Source organism: Melospiza georgiana, chromosome 1, assembly GCF_028018845.1.
Source record: "Melospiza georgiana isolate bMelGeo1 chromosome 1, bMelGeo1.pri, whole genome shotgun sequence".
Taxonomy (NCBI): domain Eukaryota; kingdom Metazoa; phylum Chordata; class Aves; order Passeriformes; family Passerellidae; genus Melospiza; species Melospiza georgiana.
Genome location: NC_080430.1, coordinates 19,840,562 through 19,865,545, shown reverse-complemented (window position 1 = coordinate 19,865,545; position 24,984 = coordinate 19,840,562). Strand labels below are relative to the sequence as shown.

The following is a 24,984-nucleotide window of genomic DNA, read 5'->3' as shown; positions in this document are numbered from 1 at the left end:
TCAGTCATACTTTAAAATCCTTTTGAAGTAGAAAAAGAAGGAGATGTCATAATAAAAATCATATTTTCTCCCTACGTCATTGGCTTCATCAAAAATAATTTAACCCCATGGAGATGCAAGGTGTTAATATAGCTGTAAAAACTTCCTTGTTAGCAGCAGGGAGACCAACACATCCAGACAGCCAAAGTCCTTTCCTTTTTTAACCTGTCATTACCCTTGGTGGGTGCATTGGGTCGCCTCAGGTTCTCAGTGACAAAAGGACCAGGACAGCCAAGTCCATGGCAGGAGTGATTCAGACTGTGGAGCAGCTGAAGCACAGCCAGCAAAATGGAAACTCTGCAACTGCAGCTTCTCAAAAAGTTTTTCACTCACTGACCTTCACTGACCATAATGATGAATTTCATGCCACTTCTCTGAAACAAAATGCAGTATCATAATGGACATTCATTGTTGCTGTGCTCTTCACTTCTAGTTATTGGGTTTAGAAATACTTTGTATGAAACTGATGTATACTGAAACAAGAAAAAGTAATTAACATTCTAAAATAGTGCAACATTTTGACACCATGTTGAAGAACTGGTAAATAGCTGAAGAACACAGCATAGAATTAGAAATTTTGGGTCAATTTTATAATGTTTTCTTAAGCTGCAACTCCTGTAGTAAGTCACTTAAAAAGTAACTCTGTTCCCTATTTGCCTTGCAAAAACCTTTCCAGTGGAATTAGAGCTAAGACAAATCATGTAATATAAAACATAGAAAATATATTGAAGAGCAGTATTACTTCTAGAAAACTGTTCCAAACAACAGTTCTTGGTTGCTTTAGCCAAATCCTTTCTTTCAGCATTGCTTCGTTCTCTTTCCATCAATAGATGCTGTAGCACTGAGTTTCTGTTTGCTTTGGTTTGAGCAGGGCCTGTTGCTTTGTGGCCAGTGTTCTCCTTTTTGTTTTTATAAACTCCCTTACATTGTAAAATCCAGACCTCTTGTAAAGAGCAGGTGCAGAAACCTTCAGATCCTTTTTGTTTCCCTCTAGTTTGCAAACACCTGAGTTTCCTAAGTGTTGACATTGCTGAGAAATACGTTTTGCTCACTGAGGCACAAATTCACTGTGGAGAACTAAGTTTTATCCTTCTGCAGAAGCAGAACCAGTCATGTAGCCACACTGTGTTTCTTTCTGCTCATTTAGGAGCGTTTGTGGCTGTTCCCTCACAACTGGAAAGGTGTAATTTACTGCTGAAAAATGCACAGTCTGAACACTATTTCTATTCAATTAAAGTTTGAATGAAGAAAAACTAGGGGTTTTTTTGCATGTGGAGATCAAAGATGAGCCTGCTGTGAGGTAGTCCTGTACTGTTTCCCAAAAACAGCTGTCTCCACTCTGCAGCATGGCTGTGCTTTTGAGAAGATGCAGCAGGTAGATTGAGTAGCTTTATTGCTATTAATTAGGCCATTACTGACAGTAGTGAAACTGTCACTTCATGCAGGTTGTCTTTGGGCATTGTTTGACCACCACCAAAAGCAGGAACTGGAGAGGATTCCTTAGAAAAAGGATGGATATTGAAACTTCTACATAGAAATTTCAGTAATATTAAAAAAGTCATACCATACAATTCTTATATGTCAGAATGAGCAGTATTCATTCAGGTTTTAGAAAATGGAGAATTTTGTATAGAGTCATAAAATAGCTCAGAGTGGAAAATCCAGACTTACCTCCCACTCAAACCTGGGCCAGCTGTTAGATCAGACAGGTTTCTTCAGGACTCTGTTCATCTAGGACTTGACCACAGAGGCTGTGGTCAAGTCCTAGATGTAAAATCCTTATACAGGATTTTACACCTAATCTGTTAGCTTGCTGTTTCCTCTGGAAACATGGCTTTGGTGGGTGTCTGCTTCAGGCCTCTTTGTCTTTCTTGGCCGCCCATCTCCAGTTTCTGAAATGAGCAACTTCAACTATTTCATCTCTGTGGAGAAAGAGATCTGAAATAATAAATGGTTAAATATTTTGTGAAAAGAGGCAACTTGCTTTCCAAAATGTGAAAACTGAATATTTATTTGCTTACACTGCAGATTATTGGGATGAGGAATCATTCTGTCTCATCTTTGAAAATTTTCTACCAGTTTTGCATACTCTCTCTGGACTTGTAGTCTAGTGCCTCTCTTCCTTTACCTTGCACTTTCTCAGCATGACTAATCATTTTCAAGAGATAAAAAATTAAAAAATCTTATTCCATTCTCAGTGGCAATGTCTAGTTCAAAGAAGAGTGCTCAGAATCATTTGCTTCAGTACCCCATTGTGGGTTTTTTCCCCTCAAAAATAAATTTGCTCTGTTAAAATGTTCTTTTTGCATGTGATTAGGAAGCATTTCCTCAACAAGAAAATCTAATAGCCTGGCTAAAAATCATAAAGGATGGAAAGTTGTTAATTCCTACCTCACAGTCCTTCAGCTTTTTCTGTATGTCACGGCTCTTCACTCACCAGTCTTGTAAATCAGTGGAGACTTTTATCTCCTGTTATGATATACATTGCTCTGCTCCACTAGGATAAAATCAGACTGAAAAACCAAGGGCAAAGAATTCCATGAAGTATTAACTTAGATATTTCAGAAGTGCCTAAAGGATAAAGAAATGAATATTTACAGTCCACTTTCAAATGTGTGCTCATAGGGTTTTTTGAAGTAGGAGGAATGCTTAGGAACAATACCTGAGTAATGCTTCTCAGTTGCAAATCTGACTGAACACACTGGTCCAAGAAATGAGGAGCCAAGACTGCCTCTCCTGTCTGTTGGCAAATCCCAGAGCGGGGAAGCCAATTAGCCTTTGTTGCAAAAGCCTGAAAAGGTTTTGAACTGGTTTTCAATGTACCAATAATCTCCCAACAAACTTAGAAATCAGATTTGTGCAGAGGGAGGATTTTTGTTTGCTTCTGAGGGCACTGGTGGGTAGTGAGGCTCAGATATGCCTGGAACGCACATAGATGTTATTTTTGTGGTGCCACAGTAGTACTGTGGTGCTCTAAAGTGAGATATTCTCAAGCAGACAGATTTCCATGTGGGTAACAAGCCTATACATATCCATTGGGAAACACAACCTTTTTTCTCAGGTACTTAGTACCCCATTTAGCCAGAGAAATGTTACTACCAGGAGCACCATCTTGCATCTAATTTCTTTCCTTGCATTAGATTTAATCCATATATTGAATCATTCACTCAGCAAAGTACAGTTTTGGGGGAAAACCTCCAAAACTTTATGTAAAACCTTTAACTGCACAAAGAAAACTGACCAGTGTCACCATTGCAGACAAACTTTACTCCCCCCTGTGGGCAATCTCTGTTGGAATGAAAATTGCTTTATCCTACAGCAGTGGGTTGTTTCCTACCTGTAACCTCAACCCAGCTGCTGTGCAAGCTCTGCAATGGTTGGAGAGGCAGGTTCATTTTGGATGTGACTGAGGGCCAAATCCTCTATTCCTGCACTCTCTACAAGCTTAAATCACCATTAGCTCCTTCATAGGGGGTCATCAAACCATCCTGTCTGAAATCCAATATGATGTGTCACACCACTTTACCATGACTGAAGCAAAAGCACATCATTTTCCTTTGACTTCAGCAGATGGAGGATCCCCCTAGGAGCTAATTTCTGTTGGAACTATGTATATTTCATAACTGTTTCACGAGTAAAACTCTTCAAAGGAGATTAACTATAAATATGTAAGCTGAGATGGTATTCTAACTTTCTCCAACACAAGTATCCATGTCTATAAAATGCCTAAAACACTTTAGCATCTGTCCCATGGAGGTCTCCAGTGGCTGAAACATGGATCATTTGCCCTTCATTATCTCTAACTTCCTGACATGTAAAAATTGGGAGAATTCATTAATGTTAGATTTGTTTACATCATCTTCTTATGCATCTGAAAATGTTTATATACTCTAGGCACTTGGTATAGCCTACACATTAGAGATGTCATTTTCTAGAAAAGTTTTTGACAGTTTTAAGACCACCTTGCTGTTATTTTACAGCTTCAGTTTGTAAAACCTGCTTGCATATACTGAAATAGTGAGTTCCCTTGAAAATATTTGAAGCTGATTGTCCAATAAATAAAGATTCCCTAGATATTGATGTTTTTATTTTGATAAACTTCAGGAAAATCTCACATTTGGGCAGTGAAATGAAGCTGATATTTCAGAGCACATTCTTTCAATCTGTGCATCCTGAGACTCAGTCTGTCAATGTCTCATGCTTCACTTCCTCAATACAGGACTAAAGCACCTCCCAGTACCTGCAACATCAGTCAGGCTTGGTGTGGTACCATCACTCCTACACTGAAGATAAGGGAACTGGAGGGCTGTAGTACTAAGGGCAGGAGCTGTGAACAGTTTAGATTATAGCTTTACTCTGCTGTCACTGTTGGAACAAATATTCAAATTTCTAATCCTCAGAAGTGTCTGCCTTATGCCAAAAGGCTAACAGCTGGATCCACAAGGATGCTTTGCTGGCTGACTCACTTGGGTTTTCAAGGGAAGTTACACAGAATAGGAGACCAGTACTAAAAGCAACTTTTTACCAAATTCTGTACTTAAGTATCTAGGACCAAAAAATTTCTAAGGCTCCAACACTTTGTATGAGAACAAAATCTTCAGAAGAGTCTAAGCAGGGCTGAGCAGTGAAATGCCCCATGGGAGCCCCACGAAGCTTCTCTACTCAGTAAGGGTGACACTGCCTTGACAGAGAATCCCCAGAGGCACAGGACATTAGTGAACATTGATCCTCTGAAAACAAGTCAAGACGAATGGCCCATTAGTTGTGGAGGTGTGTGAGCCTGGGCACTTCCTCGCATGTCTCCAGCTCAGACCAACTCCATTCCCCTCAGGCACTGGCTGCCTGGAGACCCAGGATTGGCTCCTGGCACTGCTCTCCAGACAGCCCTGCTGGGGACTTCCCTTGGCGTGAAAAAAGAAGTGATATTTTGCACTCTTATCCTTAAAAGTCTCTGTTTTCCAGAGTATGTTTTGAATAATGTGGTTTGAGATCATACCAGTTTATGGTATAGACCCACAAAGTGCAAACCGCCTGCTTGAAAAGTGCCCTGAAAGAGACTGTAAAAGTTCCAGGACTGAGTGCAGTGATGAGGCAGGGCACTCCATGGACTTTAGGGAGTCATACTGCCCTTGTGTGTATGCACAGCTCCCAAAGCTTCTTATACTCTTAAAGCAATTCTGGGGTAAAAAAAATTGAAATAATCCCATTTGTGGTGTATTTCACTTCAATGCATAGTCCTGTGTGATAACAATAGCTCTAGTTGTTTAAATGAACAGGTTATAGCTGGGGTTTATGGAATGTGTTCTGAGCAAAATGAAAAATCAGAAATGTGTCTGGGAATAGCAGCAATAATGTGATTTAAGGATTGATACTTCTAATCTTTTATTATGATAATCATTATTCCCATCTAAGCAAGTAATAAAGAAACAAGTTGTTTTGCATTCCATGCTGATTAGCTGGAAAGCAGGGAAGGAAGACTCTTTAGGCACCTGCATTTTTTAAGAAAACATGTTACATTTGAAATATGAAGTGACAGTTTTCCATGGTGCCCTTATAGTAACTGAGAAAAAAGAATTCCTATTACTTGTGTTCTGAACTTCTCAATAAGTTTGAAATGTCTTGTTTGTTCTTCTTTCTTTAGAAGGAAATTGGAAATATGTTTAGTTAATTTTCAAATGTGAGTTCATGTCTGGAAATTTTTAGTATCAGGTAGAAGAAAAGGGTAATGTTTTTTGTTTGCTGATGTGTATATCCCAATTGGCAAGACCTGATCTCATTTTAAAAAGTGTTGACTCAAACATTATAGTATTTATAAGTAACATTTTTATGTAACCTAAAATATTTATCAGCTGAGCAAAACACCTTCCCTACAGAATTTATAAAACCATAAACATAATTACTATGCTATCTGACTAGAGAAGCCTCTGGATTTATGAAAGCAAATAATTAAATCCAAAAAAGAAACACATAGCTTATTGTTTGATATCTACATTTTCCTCAGCTTTTACACCACAACAAGGGTTGCAGATTCCACTAAAGAGCAGGGGAATGCAAACCAACCCATCCCTCAGCTTGGTGTCATCTGCAGACCTGCTGAGGGTGCCCTCGGTCCCATTGTCTGTGCCATTGATGAAGACATTAAGCAGCACTGGTCCCAGCACAGACCCCTGAGGAATCTCTTTTCACCAATCTCTGCTGTGACATTGATCCTTTGGCCACTACTTTATAGATGCAAACATCTCACCAGTTCCTCATGCACTACACCATCCAGCCACCAAATCTGAATGTCTCCAGTTTAGAGAGGAGTGTTGTGAGGAACTGTGCCAGAGGCCTTACAGAATTCCAGATAGGCGACATCCACTGAGCTTCCCTTCTCCACTGATGTTAGCACTCCATCATAAAGGTTGGTTCAAAGTGCTCACTTTTAAATACTTCCTTTTTTTAATTACTTGAAGTTTTAAGGGTTGTGGGTTTAGTTTTGATTTTGGATTTTTTGGTTGCTTTAGGAATATTTCATAGTTCAGTTGCAAATTAAAAGATGGGAGGAGGACTGGCTGGTTTATACTCAGGCTTTTTTTATCCAAACACTATTTACCTGACAGTAGTGTGCTGTTATTATTAAATTGGTTGCAGTACCCTAGCTATTGAAATACAAACACAAAAAAAAAGGCATTTCTATGGATTAAGTAAACCACCAGAGGGAGCATATATAATCCAATCAATGTAATAGTTTCATATACAAATTACAAGGAAAATCTCCTTTTAGTTACTTTTGAAGGGCTAGAGGTTTAATACATAGTGTGTTCTGTTAAATATATTTCATTCTACCAATGTGTGTGACTTCAAGAATTTGCTGATCATACCCCTGCTTCACACAAAGCAAAAGAAATGTGCCCAGATTCTGAATGTTTGTATGATGCCACTACAGCTGAAGGGATTTTCTGTGAAAATATAGCTGAGTCCTAACACACAGGTCTTAACAATCAGATTGTTGAATTAGGTCACATTTACTCTAAGATAAATGAAAAGTAATGGAAGTAATGGTTTTCTAACTTGCATACACTTTCTTTTCCAATTATGAAGCAACACATAGCAGAGAATCAGAAAGTATGGCTCTTTTTCAGAGTTTGCTCTAAAATGCAACATATTTTTCTTTTATTTCAAAAGCTTTATTGAGAGAGCAATTGATCTTTCTATTCAAGTGCAACAAATGTATCAAGAATAAATGTGTAAATTTGTCAGCCCTGATGCATTACTGATACGAGCAATACAATAAGTAGATCTGTACTTTCTTGAGCAGAAAATTGCTCCACACCCAACTTCTTCACATATTTTCCAAGGTCCTTGCTTTTAATTTGACAAGCTAATTTGCCCTCATGCACTGCAAGAAACTGTTAGGAAATTAGCATTCAATAATTAAAAATTTTGTATGCATGGTAAGCCTGATGGGACTAAAGCAAGAAAAGACAGTGGCACAAAAGTGTTTAATGAACAAAGCATTTTCTCAAACTAGAATGAGCTCAGTGATGGTATTGTTTGATGAAAAAAGCCTCACAAGATTATAGTAATAGATATTCTCAAGTGGGATGACAGTTCTGTTAGAAGAGAGTGTTAACCTCAGTGACCCTGTAGGTACACTTAAAAATAATGGTAAATAGTAATGGTACACTTTAAAAATTGTAATAATGGTACATATCAGTAAAATGTACATAACGGTACTTTGGAAAGCACTGTTAAGGAATGTAGAGGATCCTGAGCTCACAAAATGTTTTTGTTGAAGGTTAGCCTGCAGCCAGAGGAATTTGCAATTCACTGAGAATCTCACGTGGATGAATAGCAGATTACTAGCCTTTCTACTTTTTTTTGGTAAATTGGTGGAATTTGATAGTAGCTGGAGTCAGTCAAATTGTGGAATTTCTGTAATTCCCTCCAGCACAAATTGTCTGGAATAATTCCTATGATAATACTAATAAACCTAAAAATCTCAGTCTCTGAGCAGAAACCCAGTGAACATGCACCAGCTTTCAGGGGCTTCGTACAAGTCAGTGCAAGAGCAGACCATTCATTCCCCAAGCTTCTTTTCTCCCCACATTCTTCTGCAGTACTCACTGATGTTCTCATCAGCTCCATAAAATTATCCTGATCCTAACATGAATAGATTTGATATCTTACTAAGGGAATTTGAATCTTGCTTTCACACAAGAAATAGCCAGTCTTCTTGCAGCCCCAGCATTAGTCACACATATGCATACCCTGCTTTGTTTTTCTGAATAACTCAGAACAGCATGAGGACAGCAGTTATGCTCATAACTGATGCAAATTTTTAAGAAGTTCAAGACTGGGTCATAAAACTTTAAATTATTTCTAGAAAAGGAGCAGAAGATTGCTACAATTCTCATTAATATGAAATCCTTATATTTCTGTTAAAATATTTTCTATTATATCCTGAACCTGAAGATGGGGAAGCATTTTGAAGATTTTTAATCTAGGTGTAAACACAGTGATCAATTTAAGACACCTCACTCACACTATTAATATTCTAGATAAGTGTTTCTTACCATATCATTTGCTTTTCAAAATTTGAGATTGTTTTCACTAACTAGATGTTCACAATAACATCGTTTGCCAGAGTTGTTGCTGTGTCTTCTGGAGCTTAGAGACTCTGTTCGCTAACCACTGTGCAGGTTCCTGTGATATCCAATTTTGCAACACAACTTGGACAAGACATCACAGTTAATATGGAAAGGATCACTGCCTGGACTGTTCTAAGACCTTCCTCTAAAGTCTCTCTCATGTACTGTTTATTACCAAATATATGACATTCCTAAGGTGTTTTTTATAAATGCAGGAAGTAGCTACCAAAGATACAGAGGACAATTAAGCACTTAAATCTCATTGAGGGGAGGGATAGAAGACATACAGCTGTTATATATATCTTAGGTAATACTTAATTTTGCTGATTAATTTGGAAAGAAGATGACAACATCTGTATTTCATTTCCATGTTTAAATTCACAGATGCACCTAAGACACCAAAATGACAATAGGTGTAATATAATAGCTAGAAAAATAGGTAGCAGTACAATTCTTTTCTTTAGAAACTTTTGCCACAATTCTTTTAAATACTAGTAATATTTTATTCTTCATTTATTGCATTAGAACAATAAGAAAAAGCCCACCTCAGTCTTTAATGAACCAGTTATATCTAGAACTGCACTTTCTGTGCCAGTCATAAGTCTTTCAAATCACAAGAGAGCTTAGTACAGATTTAATTCCTCATTTTTTGTTTATCCTGAGGGTGATAGCCATTCCAGTGGGTACTGCCACACTGTATTAGAGAGGTATTTACTCTGGGATTAAACTTCAGGGTTTTTCTGACAGAAGTATGCCACATTCAGTCCCATTGCAGCCCAAAATTCTTTTCAGTTTGGTTTCCTTTTCATCTGTTCATATCCATGTTTGAATTCAGAAAAATTCCTATTTGATTGCAGACAGGTGACACTCACCCTTGAAAGGGTTCCACAGATGCTTTATGATGTTATTTATATATACACTAGACATTTTAAGAAACTTGACTCAGGCTTGTAGTCATCATTTTGTGTGTGATAGGCTGTCTCTCTCTCTTGTGGGTTCCTACACAAGACATTATAGACTTTCTGATTCCCAAATAAATGCCTCAAATGGTCATCTACCATAATTATTGGAATTTAATTGTATAATACAAAGAATGCAAGGGACATTCAAATTCAAATTTCAAATAAAACAGACTTTTCTGATAACAAAATGCATAGCAACACTGCATTAAATAAATTCTAATACAAAATGGTTAGTAAGATAACTTTCATAATACATGTTGTGAAATGTGAAATACAGGTAGATGATGAATAGATGAATACATAACACAAATGAGAAAAATTAGAAAAACTAGGGTTGTTACTTAGACACAAGACTGCTTAAAAAATGCTGAGAGGGAGGTTACCACATAAGGCAAAACCTTAACCTGCTTTACCTGCATTCAGAAAAAGAGCTTCAAGAAGGTTTTGACATCTTCAGATAGGAACGTTACTGTATGAACACATGTTCAAAGACAGAGGAATGCAGTCAGGGTCACAAACTTCTCACTGGTTGTCTCACTATAATATATTGTACCAAAAAACAATGAGATAATTTAACATCATGTCTACAGCATCATTTCTGCTCTACTTAGGTTATCTTCTTGACACTCAGGCTGTTTCTTCCATTTCTTATTGTGTGTAAAGTCCCAAATTATATCTTTTTCACACCTCTGAAATTTCCCACATTTTCCTTAACTAGCATTAATTTGCAAGTGTTATCTTTATTTGCTAAACTACTGATATTTTTATCCAGTTCTCTCTCTGTTGACTATTATGTATAGGTCTTTATACTATTTCGTGCTAACTACTATTCCTGTGCTACTGAAAGAGTCCTGAGTGAGCTGACCATCTTCCACTAATGGAAACAGTGGATTCTTAAATAGCTCAGGGTCACTTCTCTAACCGTGTATGTCAGGATATATCCTTTGACTTTGAACATAGTAGAACTTCAGAGTTCTAATATGAAAGTTAAAGGGAATAAAGACCAAACATAATTTGGTTCTTAGTTTCTCAAGGGCTCTTAGGCCTCACAACAGCAGTTTCTGAGCCAAATAGATAAGTAAGCTTCCCCTGATGAAGCTAACTAGTTTTTCTAGTTGGATTTCTAAGAGAATTTGTAATCAAAAAAGGATAGGATAGTACTATAACAGGATAGTTCCATTATCCAGCATTGCCCATTTTGCAATGCTTTTATGCGTTGCTACACATGGAACAGTGATGCTGCTATTTTGCACTATATCTTATCTTCTCTTTCAATGGCCTGAAATAAATCAACTGTTCTGCCTACAACAGATGAACAAATTGGACATTTTTTTCTGTCCCAAAAATGGTGTCTTAGAAAATGCACAAATTTGGCCAACCCCAGTTTTATGAGTTTAGGATAATTTTTTTATAGAAAAGATCTATAAACGGATTAGTAAAAATAATGATTGTGTAGTAGGTTCATTCTGTCTCATAGACCCTCTCAGTAGAATAATTTAGTGAGGAACAAGGTACTAGATTTCTTTACTTTCATGTCTGAGATAAACTTAATTTGTAGTTCCAAACTACAAATGACCAGAGAATGGTATGTTCTAAGAAATTACTTGCTGGGTAACTTTTATCAAATATTTGAATGTTCATGAATCTATATTTCAGAAGCCATACACCATCTACCCATTGTAGCCTAAATTGTTGACCTAGATAAAATTTTCTCAACCGGTCCCCTTCTTTCCTTATTTCAAGTATTAAAAAAAAAAAAAAAGTGAAACAACAGAAACTGAGACCAAAGCATTTCAGGAATGTCAAAACTCAGGACACATCTATGGAAACAGGCAGCCCAGATTATCACACCTGACTCTAGGATAATTTTTAGGATGAACGTTAATCTCCTATTTTGGAAGTATTAGATTTTTTCCTTTCATATAAGCTTCCAACCCACTGCATTACCATGGGGGTATCTATCTTCCACCATTTTTTTATGATCACTCTTAATTTCCTTTGTTCTCATTACAAGGGAAATAAATAAAACAAGGAATAAATAAATAAAGTAAATAAATAAAACAAGGAATAAATAAAGTAATTTTTTAACGGAATCAACCAAGATTTTTACATGAAAGTTTTTTGCACTTTATCAAATTTTCTTTTTCTCATTTTTCATTGAAATATAATGCAGAATGGTAGCCCCAGTGACTTTTACAAGCATAGGTCATCTTCTCATACAAAATATCTTTTTACATAGTATCACAAATTAAACGCAGCCTGGGAAGCTTCCCGGGCATTGTAAAACAATTGTGTGTGTTCCTAAAACAGTTGTGATGTTTCCTGGTGTGATTTCAGTCCATGCCCAGGAGCGCTGTCCAGAACAGTTCCCGGGCATGGTGCAGGGATTGGGCTGTTCCAAAGGTTATTCCCAGCTGGCTATTTATGTGCAGCCTCCTCCTTTTCAAGGTTGAGAGAGTTTGCTCCCTCAGGCATAGGCCATTGTGTGCCAGCAGTCTTCAGTGCCAGAGAACATTTCTGGGCATGGTTATTGTACTAGTGTGGACAGAATGATCACAATTGCCTTAATTGCTTTCCAGAAGTGCTAACCTCTTATGGTTGTACTCCTCAATATAAACTGAGCATCACTGAGATCATATTTGCCTCACAGCCTCCTAGATATCATTCTATAATGAAGCACCATGAATAAAGTCTCTTTTTTTTTGGCATATTTTAAATTTTACCTATTACTAAACACAAAACACTCGTCAAAAGTTTTTCTTTAAAGAAATCTGAAATTCATGTCTCTTCATAAATTTTGGATTATCTGAGATTAGAATGACCTCAAAAAAAGTGCTCCATTTCCCAACATAGTCTTCAGATTTTTTATAGCATATACATTTCTTAGTCTTTCCAGTCATGTAAACTCAGGAATTCTCTAACATGTTCTTGTAGAAGATATTCTTAGCTTAGGGAAATAAATGAAATTTTATGAATATGCTTCCTTAAATGTCATCTTTAGTTCCCTCTCTATTCAGATCTATTAACTCTTCCAATATCTGCATTATCATAATGCATTAATGAAATCACTGGATATCACAACAAATATCAATATGTACCATTAATTAGGAAACTGAGGAGCTCCTCCTGTTCTGCAATTCTTTTGTGATCTCTTTTGATGACTGATCCTGCTCAATGCTGACTTCAGAATTGGGCTCACTTTTAGAATAAAAAATGAGACACAATTAAGATACTATTTTGGGAAACAAATAGCTTTCTAAACTTTAAGTTGCTTTGAACATAACCAGTAATAGGATGATTCATGTCCTTCCTTGTTTTGCCCTCTCTCTGAAGAGTTCACTGAGTTTTAACAGAGGGTGTTTTTCTTAGTCCTAATTCACATACTTTTATAAGCATATAAGCATTGGATTATGCAGAGTGAGTTTAGCACTCTGTGCCTCCTTTGCCTGTCGTAGCTCCTGCTTCCTTTCAGTTCTTTCTCTTTTTAGAGCTGTGAATGAGACACAGCAGGGGCAGTAACCCAGCACTAACCAAGCCATTGCTGCAATTCTCCTTCTTGCAGCTCAGATGCTGCTGCCCACCAGTACTGAACCACCCATGGTGCACACTGCATGATTACTGGGGTTCCTGTGTGATAACAGACACGTGAACAGTCCTTTTCATACAGTCTCCAGGCACTAGGTCATTTTTATCCTGCCACAAGGACTCTACTAGTTGTTATCTACTGTTATCAGTGTGAGTTTTTTCAAAGGAGGAACATCCCAGTAAAGAACCAGAATAAAAAAGAGCATGGGCAATGTGTGAATGAGATCTGTGCCTTGATACACATCACCTGAGACTTGATGTTTTTCAATTTAATTCCCAGTTCTACCATTCATATGTCTGTGAGTACTATGGGAAACACAGAAGCTGTGAAATAGTGCATGCTCATCTGGTTTTCAGAAAATCTGGGCTTAATTCTAGATTCTGTTACAAATTATGTGTTATCTCAGCTGATCATTCCATGTCTCCTATGTTCTGTTTCCTTATCTCTAAAGTGGAAAAAAGAAACATTTTCTCCAAAGACTTTCATACTTTTATTTTTAAAATGAGACTAAATCAATGGATATGCAACAATAACTGTAATTCTGAGATAGTGTCAGTTGCGTGTCCAAAGATAGAAAATAGTTCAGACAATCATGTTAGAAAGAAGAGCTAAATTGTGGTTTTTAGGATCACTAAACAGATGTAAACAGAGTAAACAGATGTAAACAGAGTAAAGTAAATCCAGTAGTACTTCAGAGCTGTTTGCATCAAACCCTGAGAAATTACTTGTGTGCCAAACATGCAGCAATGCCAACGGATCAGAATTCTCTGCTAACTTCTGTTGCTATTAGCTCTTTATACCCACTTTGTGCAGGTACAAATGCACAAAGTCAAAGCAGTGGCAACTGTAATCTAGTATGAGGGACTAATCTCAGTGTGGTTCCTTCCCAGACAACACATTTGATGTAAATTTCTGCTGATTCTGTTGGAAATGCCGGTACCATAATCTCATAAATTTGACTCTAGGGTCCTCCTCTTACACTATCTTTTTCCTTCTAACTGTTCAAAACAGAGCCTTTAGCAAAAGCATATTTTTTATTCTTTATCTGCTTTTCAGCATGTTTCCTTTATTGTTGTAACTGACATTAAGTTTATAGAAAATATCCTCCTATTCTTCTTTAATCAGAACTCTGCCAAGTCTCACTTTAACCACAATTTGATCTTTTTCTTTCTAGTGGAATTGAAAATAAAACTTACTTCTTTTATCCCACTTTTATTCTTAGCCTCTTTCAGCAGAAGGAGTTCCCTGTGGGAGTCTTTATTTTCCACTGCCTGTTGAAATGTTGTGTCAGAGTTACAAAAATTGAGGCTTATGCATGTTCAGTCATTCTCTGAAAAATAACAGCTTGGATTTTTACATCTTTTCCTTCTATGTTTATTTGATATTTCAGGAGTATTTTACACAACAGGTAGCTATATTTTTCCAAGCTTTCCATCCCATAAAGTTGTGGAACCATTGTCAGGCTGAAGATTGACTGCTGAACTTTGTTCCACTCTGATCATCCTTATCGTTACCTGAATGTTTTAAATTTTGAGCAGAGAATGTTTAAACAGTGGTGGAATTCAGTGTTACATCAACTATTAATTACGCCTTTGTAGCATTCAAATTCTTCATAAACATTAGAGTAGTACAGGCTGATTTTAGTTTCAAATCCTTGTATTCAACTAGTCAGATATTTTTATTTTACAAGAGCAAGATGGTAGCAAGTCCTCTTCCAACTAATCAAATTGTCCTCCTACTCTGAAGTACAGTTTAATTAAGCAATATTTAAGTAAAATATAAGTACAGAGAACATATTTATGCTAGAATTCAGATATATGATTAGGAGTACTGAGCTAAGTGATAAGTACCAATACTATTCAAATACTGTAAAAATGCATACCATAGTCACTTACAGTGATACTTCACATGAACTCTGTAAGCATTTTGAGCTGTGATTAAGTTCTGCATTTGAAAGTGGAAAATAACAAAGGAAGGAAAATTCAGTCTTTCCCCAAACAGCAGAGTGTGGCAAGAAAGTGATATTTGAAGGGTGAAGGAACCAAATTGGAGCCTGCTCTGTGGTAAAGGGAGGCGAAACCAGACCAAGCACAAAGATAAACATTTTTTCCTCCAAAAATCACTCTATGATTAGAGTTATTTTTCAGTTGGACCAACACAAAGTTCCAGTATTTTTTAATTATTATATTTATATTTATTTTTTACTTTCTATCTCACCTTGGAAAGAAATTTCACTTTAAAATGTTCTAATTCTTCTTTTAGTAATTCAAACATCCTAGCAACTGTCTTAATCCTTTCATAATGTGATGGTCCTTCCTTAATGGTTGAATTCAGAAAAGAGTTCTGCCTCTTCAATTTTCTGTCTAATTTTCCAGATTAACCTTTTATTTAGCTGAGTTAATAAACCTTTTAAATGAGCTAAATCATTACATGGTATTTACAAAATCATTTCAGATTTCTGGAATGCCTTTCATTTCCAAAAATCTGCTCTTTACATACTCTTACAGAGCCAAAAAATACTAGGAAATTATTGGTTTAAATTATATGAGCTATGCATTTCAATGCTTTTGATTGTCATACTCCAGCTCAACCTAATGAAAAGGTTTTTCCATCCAGACTTTGCCCCTTTTCTTCCTAATAATTTTCCATTAAGTTTCTATATTTAACACGTTAAACCCTTTTCTGCATTCAGGTTATCTTATTTATTATTAGTGTTACTATCATCATCATCAACATCATCATCATTAATCCTCATTGAACTCTTTTCAAGAAAAGTAGCAGAGCATTTCATGTCCTGCACTGAGTGGAAACTTCGAGTATTCTCTGCCAAATAAAGGTAAAGGGATTTTGGTAAATAGGATGGCATCTTCAGCTCCTTTCTGGCTACATACAGTTCCCTGAATGGAGTCTGACAGCTTTCTTCTTACTCAGACTGAGCTGCATTAGTTGTGCCATTAGTCGAGTTGCATTAGTAGCTATATCTGTAGAGACATTCATTTTCCATTTCCTCCATGAACCAGTACTCCAGAGTTCCACACAAACCCTGAAATTCCTTGCATTTCATAAATGTCCCTATTTTCATTTCCTGGAACATCTTTATTATTGCTTTCCTAGGAGCTGAATTTGGGCATCACTTGAAAATGAAGTTGTTATGAAATAGCCGTGTTGACAGATGGCATAAACAGCGCAGCAAATCAAATCTGCTCCAATGTTTTAATGGCAACAGGGAATTATCACCATGCCACTAAATTAAGGTCTTAAAAATGCAGTCAGTAACGCGGGTGCTGCACTGAAATGACAGTTTCCAGAGCTCTAACTCAACGAGGCAGCAACAGTAGCTGCTGCTGCAGACATGCAGTGATTTATGCCTCAAAGGAAGTTCACAAACAGGTTTTCCAGGAGACTATCTCATTCCTGATAAAGCTCTTTCTGATAATATTGTTTGGACTCACTATGCATCAGTGGAAAATGTTAAATAAGCAGTGCCCAGGGTTTAATGTATTTTTTTCAAGGCAGAGTCTTCTCAAGACTACCTCACATGTTTGAAAGAGCCATTCCAAGTCCTTGAGTGTTACATGCAATTTTTGGTGGTTGGTTAATTCCTGGTGAAAAAAAATTAACCCCAAAAACGTTACTCACTCCTGTAATTCATTCGTTTGTAAGAAAAGACTTAAGAACTGTAAGTGAGTGCACCTGGGATACATTTTTATTCATTTAATCTTTGGAGCCTTAAGTTTCACACCATTTATATATAAGATTAAATCTAGGTTTCTTTAATCCCTACTAGCTTTAAGTACACTGGGTTGAATTAGCATAGATATGCAACAGCAGTAACTGCCTCAAGTGGAGGAATTGATGGAGTGACTTGATTTCATGTCTAAATATTTGGTTTGGTTTTCTCATGTACTGAATATCCTCAAAACCATTTGAGCCAAAGCAGTATGAATAAAATGTGATGGATTTATGTTTTCAGTACATCTGAAAAATCAGTCTAGTCCTGTTTATAGGCAGAGAAATTGCTAATGAAGATCTTCAAATTTTAAAGAAATGTAGGGGAGACTTAAAAAAAAAGTTCTATTCATACCTGGAATACCATGTTATCATTTCTTTCTGCTTAGTAAAGGTCTTCTGGTTCTTTCAAACATTCACAGAGACAGAACACCACAGAGATGGAGAAGCAGCACTGAGCTCCCAACATAGCACTGATTCACTCACAGTTCAGCAAGAAAACACTTTTCAAGTGGTCTTTATTCATAGAATGTTTTGAGTTTGAAAGGACCTTTAAAGGTTACTCTGAGCAGCCCCACTGGCATGGGCAGGAACATCTTGCAGTAGATGCAAGGGTGCACAAAGCACGATTCAACCTGACCTTGAACACTTCCAACGATGGGACATGCACAATTTCTCTTGACAGTCTATTCTAGTGACTCACCAGCATCACTGTGAAAATCTTCTTCCTTATATCCAATATTATTCTATTCTCTTTCATTTAAAACCATTACTCATGTTCTGTCACTACTTTGATAAAAGGTCTCCCTCCATCTTTCTTATAAGCTCCCTTTAAGTGTGGAAAGCCTGTAGAGGGTTTTCCTGAAGCCTTCTCTTCTCCAGGCTGAGCAGCCCCAATTCCCTCAGCCTGTCTTCATAAGAGAGGTGCTCCAGCCCTGTGATCAACTTTGTGGCTCTCTGGACTGCTCCAGCACGCCAATGTCCTTCCTATGTTAGGGGCCTCATGCATTGGGAAGGAGATATAATAAACGTATTTCTCTGAAATACATTTCTGGTTTGAACATTCCTCTCTTAACAGCAATGGGTGTTTGGAGAAGCCAGTTGCTATAGTGTGTGAAAATTGGCACCAGTTACTATTGGGGTATTTCTTTTAGTAATATTGAAAACGATGGAATGTGGTATGCAATGCAGGTGTAACGAGAAAATGAACATTTTTCTCAAAATCTTTTCTCAAAGACATTGTAGATTCTGCTCAGAATAATTATATGGAGATTTTTCTTACCCAAGTGTGTTGTTAACATTGTTTACATCTTCTTGTAACATCCTCTCCTTCTGTAAAAATAATTATGGTGTTCCATTTTTCCAAATGAACTGCTCCCTTGCTTGAAGTAGGTAGTACTTGACATGTCTTGTCATCTTTCAATTCTTTGTAAACAAAAAAAAAGGACTCTGAAATACAGCTAACCACAACCATGGCCTTATTTTTTTGCCTAGTCTTATTAAAAGACAGCAAAAAGCTGTTTTTTATACATTCAGGTAAGTTATGACCATGGCTGCCAAATGAGATCACCCTGTCTCATAACAAAATACTGCAGGAAATGAATGCAGAAACCAAAACAAACTCTCCAAAATAAAAAACATCCTAGCTGGCAAGAATGTCCTTCAAAGATGAACACTGTGTTCTAGTTATTTGCTTGCCTATTTAAAAATGCTTTCTGTTTGTGATGCTACCTGTTGTCTAGGAAACACAAACTTACTCTACGGTCACTGATAATACTCTGGAGAGATGCAGATTTCCAGGGGAATCATTACTTTAAAGTGTTACAAGTGTCTTAAAAATTTGTTTGTTACATACAGCAAAAGACAAGGGATATTGCAAACAGGTTATTAAACTCACCTAATTTGATAAGAAATATGCATGCAATTTAAGTTTTCTGAATCTAGAGAGGAGGGAGAAGCAGCTGTACAGTGTTTTCTATTTGTCACAGAGAGTGTTCAGAGCAGCGGTGAACATTGATCAAATAGTTATATGTGTATCTTGATGTCTGTGAGCACTTTGCCTGATAAACCCAGTGACTGGTTCACCACATCCCTTGTGGGATTAAATTTTCCTGGCTAAGAATTCTGGACAATAATAATTAAACTAATTTACATCAATATGTAAATTAAACATCAAACTTAAAAATCCTGTGGGTCAGTGACATCTTAAGAATAATTATCCAGTGGAAGGTAGATATTCCTATCTAAAAATGATAAATAAATTTTAAAAACTAAAAGTCTCATTCATTGAAACACCTTTCACTAAAGTGGATTAAAGGAGTTTCTCATATTGTAAGCAAAAGCATCTTGAATAAAAATGATACCATATAAAACATATGGATTTTAAATCACATCATTTACTTATTCTTTCTGTCACTCTCTTCTGTTCCTCTCCCTTCCTTTATTCTTTTTGTTTTCCTCCTATTTCCATCTGGACAACTTCTATCTATTTCATCATTTAAAGATGCTCCAGTGGATTTGATCGTCACCGGCAAGATTGGGTAGACAGTGGCTGCCCAGAAGAGGTATGTGAGTAGTTTCCATCCTCAGCCCATCAGAGACAATTTATGTAGTTGTGGTGTTTTTGTTTAAATTATTCAGATCATAAAGCATGGTTTCAAGGCCAAAGAAATACTATATTTATCTTTCAGGGGAAATCCATAAGGCATAACAAAGAAGAAGAATCTGAACAGTTTCACTCCCCATTTGAGGGAATAAAATGGACAAAAATTAAAATTTTATCTTTGGGAAAATACTTTAATTAAACAATACCCAAAAAAACCCCCAGAAAGCCTCCTCCAAAACAATGTCCCTGTGCCAGTTTTCTTTAGATCTCTGACTTTTGCCAGAAAAGGGGAAGATACAGTTATTTTCCTTATTTCAGAAAACCCTTTGCAAGAGTAGCCTCAAGTGAAAAACAGACATTTCATTTTGGTTTTGAAATCTGGCCAGATCGTTTAATAAAGAAGAAATTACACAGATTAATCCAAAGACATAAAATAAAAATAGTAATTGAAATAAAAATTTAAAAGTCCTCACACAACCAGCCTACATGGCATTTTGATTTCTTCTCATGGAGATGCAGTGAGAGGACAAAAAAGTTATCTGACTGTGGTAGTGGTGGGCTGTCAAACAGGGACCATAACCCTCCTCTGAAAGTTATCTGGGGTACTTCTAAACCAGAGAAGTTAATTTTCAATAAACATTTATAAATATAATGATGATGATTTTTGATGATGATGATAATGATCATGACTTTCCAGTTTAAAAGCCCCTTTACAGCTGTTTTTGGTTTGAGGTTTGGGGGTTTTTTAATTTTCCTTTTTTATTTTTTCCATGTTGGGATTGTGGTAATAGGAACAAATTAATTTATGGCACTTTTAATCTTCATTAAAAAAGAAGATTGCCATTTAAAAAGCAGGGGTTTTTTCCATTTTTGCTGAACAGGCTAAATATCCTAATGCTGAATGAGTTTCAACAACATAGGCCTTCTGAAATGTCAGGTGAAGCCCAGGGCAAAACACAGCCCCAGGTGTCTAGTAAGAAAAGCACATTCTGGTTTTTTTCAGTAGAAGCAAAGAGAAGTAATGCTATAAATCCATATTAGTGGAAGAAATTTTTTCTTTTTAGAACTGCAATTGCAAAATAACTGCAATCTGCCTTATTACATGGCCTTGAAGCTTCAGCTTTGCAGTTTGTCACCAGCTGATTTGAAAGCAACATTTTTGAGATGTTTATTATCTGCGGAGGGCAACACTTTCAAGAACACAGGATAAAAGTTACTGGGAGCATGTGTTATTATAGGGCACAACCCTTGTATTGCTTTAATCCTGATTAAAATTAGCTAGGATTCAATTGTGCTTGCAAACTAAGATATCAAAAAACTTCTCTCTGCAGGACATTAACATTCCCTTCTGCTTCTCCTTTATTGTTCCAGTCCAGCATGTGCTCCAAGGTTTAGTACATGATCTGAGAGGAAATTATCAATATACTAAGTGTATCTGAGAAATTAATAGTTTAATTTGCACAGTTTTGGGCTACTTGGTTGCAGTTGACTGTCCAGCTTTTAGGCTCTGTGGAGTAGAAGCAACAGCTTGCTTGGCATACTCCAGAATTATGCCTGAGCCTGACTGCTAGAGTTCCAGGAAGGAGCAAAATTTAGCACACAATGGTTAATTTTAGATGCTTCACTCAAAAGGATAAATAATGAGGATTCTCATCGTAAGGTTTCTTTATTTTTAATATAAATTTTGAGCTAAATTTTGACTAAATTACATCAGTGAAATTAAGAGTATTTTTAAAGAAAAATATGAAAAAATGTAAAGAATAACTATCCTGCATGTACTGATACAATTCTGTAATTTGATATATAGTTTAAAGTAAAAAAAAGAATTATAAAATATCTGTGAATATTAAAAGAAAGACAATGTCCCCTGGGTTTTGACAGCCAGATCTCAATAAAATAAAATAAAGGTTTGCATGACTCCACTCCTCATTAAAATGAATGGGGACAGCAGGAGTAGAATGCTGAAAGATAATTGGATGTATTTTCCTGCAAAACTGTGTGAACCATAAAAGAAATTATTCATTGCGTCTTCAGACTTTTAAAAATGTCCAGAACTTGGGAGAAAAAAAATAGCAAGCGGACTCTGTATCAAAATATTTACCCATGCAAATAAATATGTATATTTGATAGGGAATTTTATTTATAGTTTCCAAATCTAGTATAAAAATTTTATTATTTTTGATGTTTATATTTTATAATAATAGGTTTTTCTATTTATATATTATGTTTTTATTTATACAAAAATACATTACACTTTAATATTATTTGAATTAATAGGCATATAGTGAATGGATTGATTTATTGTCGTGAATAAATATTCTATAGGCTGAATACATGCACACATTTCAGGCATCTGTGTGTGTTCCCTTGTGATAATTCCATGTAAAGCCTTATTAATTGCTCCAGTAAACTACACATTGGGCACTACGAAGAGCTACTATTTAATTCCCACATATCTTTTTTAACATGTTTTATGTCACCTGGATTGATGGCAGTGAGCTTTCATAACAGAAGAGTAAAAGTCTGAATTATGGACTTAAATGTTATACCTTGATTGAGGGAAATAAGTTTGACAATCTGGGCTGACTTTGTAATTAACAATGAAGAGCTGTAAATTTTGCAGATAAATGAAAAAATATATGTTGCTGAATGCTGCATAGATACTAGAAAGTGGAAAAGGAAAAAAAGATTGAAAGAGAAAGCTCTTGAAATTTCTTTTTCTAGTGTCTGTGTTCAATTTCTTTTTATCACAGCAACTTGTCCATGATTAAATTCTTCATTCTTGACAGTTTCCACTGAGAATTAATTTGCTCTTCCTTGTTTCTGTTGTTTCCCAACAGTCAAAGGATAAGATTTGTGAGAGGAATATAGACACAACGGAAGCACCTCTGTACTCCACCACCACCCTTCTGCCAACCACCACAAGGTTCAGAGTTTTAACAACCACCAGAGGATCCACCACTTCCCACCTTCCAACCAGCCTGCCCACAGAAGGTGATATGTATACACCGCATTTTTACACTTGAAAAAAAGCAATTTACAACTCAGAAAGAAATTTATTTCCTTTAAGTATGTGTTGATGACAACCTTTTCCCTCTGGGGCAGCAGAAGGAGTTGGGAATTGACTTCAAGGCTCTTGCTTTTAAATTGCTCACTCTTGCGCTAGTAAGGTGAAAAAGGGATGAAGGCTCAAGGAGAGAATGCTGATGGAGAAGTAACGACAAGTTAGGAAGACTTCATGAAAACTTGAGGTTACAATGACTTTTTCATGTTTCTTTACATTCAGGCAGTAGTCCAAAACCTGCTGATATAGTAGTAGTAAAGGTCCCTGCTAAATCTAGAAGAAATTCCCATCACAGACTTAATGAATTTGTAATTCTTTTATGGACTCTATCTAGCCAGGTGAAAATTATAGATAATCCAAAATAAAAACCTCTTTGAAATATGCCTGTTTACCTTTTTTCAGTCAATTGACATTGTTCTTTTCATGTAGTGCTTGCTATTGTGAAGTAATTTCTCTAGGCTTCTGAATTGAATTAACTGGGTAAGCAATGGTGGGTCAGTTCTCATCCTCGTCCCAATGGCTGCTTAAATCTTACCTTTTTGAGCCTGGGATATCCTGCTCTCCTGCCTTTTGAGGAAATTCATCTGGGCAAGAAAGCTAATTCAGGTTAATCAAAGATCATCTATAAAATGTGTGTGTGTGTGCGTGTGTGTGTGTGTTTGTTGAAATTGTATGTTAACACAAGAAAAGGAACTAGGTAGAGATTTTCCAAATAGCCTGTGACAGGAAAATCTGAGCTGAAGACATTTCAAGGTGGGAATCTACTGATAGGAAAGACCGGTTAGTTTAGAAAATGTCAGTGCAGCATTTGGACTGCATTAAAAGGAATATTTTCTGGAATTCTGTTCATTAAAATTCACAAGAAGAAGAGGAATAAGTAAATAGGGTTTAGTAAAAGGAAGTAAATATGGTTTGGTATTAGTAGACTTTTCCAAGATTCTTCAAAAAGAAAATAGGTCATTGTCTTACTTTGTTGACACATGTTGGTTCATATATTCCTTCATATGATAGAATGCTCAAGCTATGTGTGAATATGTAATATATATGAATTATTGAACAACATTATGACACAAGCTCTCATACCCTTATTTGCTAGTGTTTTGAATGCTCCTGAATGCTTTAACACTCTCGTAAGTAGGGGGTTTTTTAGTGGTAAGAAAGTGTAGTGTTCAGTGTAAGGAAAACCACAATCTAGCTCTCATCAAGTTGAGGACTAAATAATTTTCTTGTTGTGGAATGTATTTATCATTAGAAACCTATTGCTAAAGTGAATCATGGCCTAAAAAAATGCTTTTTCCTTCAACTAACTTTGAATTTCCTTTATAGATGACACCAAGATAGCACTGCACCTAAAAGATAATGGAGGTAAGATTTTTTTTTTTGTCTGTAAATAGTGTCAGTATTTTGTCAAATTATACTTCACTGAACTTTATTAATCGAAATCTGATTGTAGAAATAGTTTTTACTAGACTCTCAAGGGACTCCAGCATCCCACATCTGTGTGGAAGATAAGTAGGGCAAATAAACTTAGGAACTGCTTAGGAAACTAAATATTTACAATTGTCTTTAGCTTTCTGTAATTAAAGAGCTTGTTCAATTATGGACATATTAAACAAACTTTAATTGTATTAATATAATTATTGACTAGTAATGCAGTATTAATACAGTTATTAACTATAATAATGGAGTTTTATTTAACTGTTTTAAGAGTATATGGTGCTAGTTCTAAATAATAATATTGTGCTATAAAGTCATTCACAGTAGTGAATCATGACATGACATTTTGTTAATAAGCATACCCATTTTATATCTACGTCTGTACTAGCAGAGATCCTGCACATTCTCCAAGCACATTCCCTGTGCAAGTTAATAAGATCACCTTTGCCATAAAGGCCCCTGTTAAATGAGGCTCTGCAGGGGACTACCTTTGTAATCTTCTTTGTGAGTTCAAGGACTGAGACCTGAGATTTTTCCTTCTGCCTTTGAAGTGGATGAGCATTCCCCTAGTAGAATAGGACTGAGTTGTCAGATGTCGCCTGCACCTGTGCTCATTGCCAAAGGAGAGCTAGCTGAGGTGAAAAGGAAGATTTGGGTTAATTTCTGAAGGCTTCAGAATGGTCTATCAAAGCAGAGGAAGATTTGCTGAGCAAATTTAAATAAATCACATTACCACTGATATTAAGGGGAATATTATTGGCTCTGATTGCCTTTCCAAGCAGGGAACATGAAGTTTCTCTCATGGGTCAAGGGAACAGGCAGCCAAGTGTGGCAGCAGGCACAGGCAGGGCACAGGGCAATCCAGCAGCTCAGGGAAGCTACAGAGGTCAACCCTGGTCTAGTGACCATCAGCTGAGTCTGCAGCAATG

General features: G+C 36.4%; 1 protein-coding gene across 1 annotated transcript in view; it reads left to right on the top strand.

The window, feature by feature from the left end:
* PLXDC2 (plexin domain containing 2) overlaps positions 1-24,984 on the top strand; it is a 253,466-nt gene that overhangs the window by 202,591 nt on the left and 25,891 nt on the right. Inside the window, exons 10-12 of the mRNA XM_058018381.1 lie at positions 19,453-19,513; positions 22,395-22,548; positions 23,945-23,983. Coding sequence (XP_057874364.1) covers positions 19,453-19,513; positions 22,395-22,548; positions 23,945-23,983 — 254 coding nt within the window. The remainder of the gene's footprint in view (positions 1-19,452; positions 19,514-22,394; positions 22,549-23,944; positions 23,984-24,984) is intronic.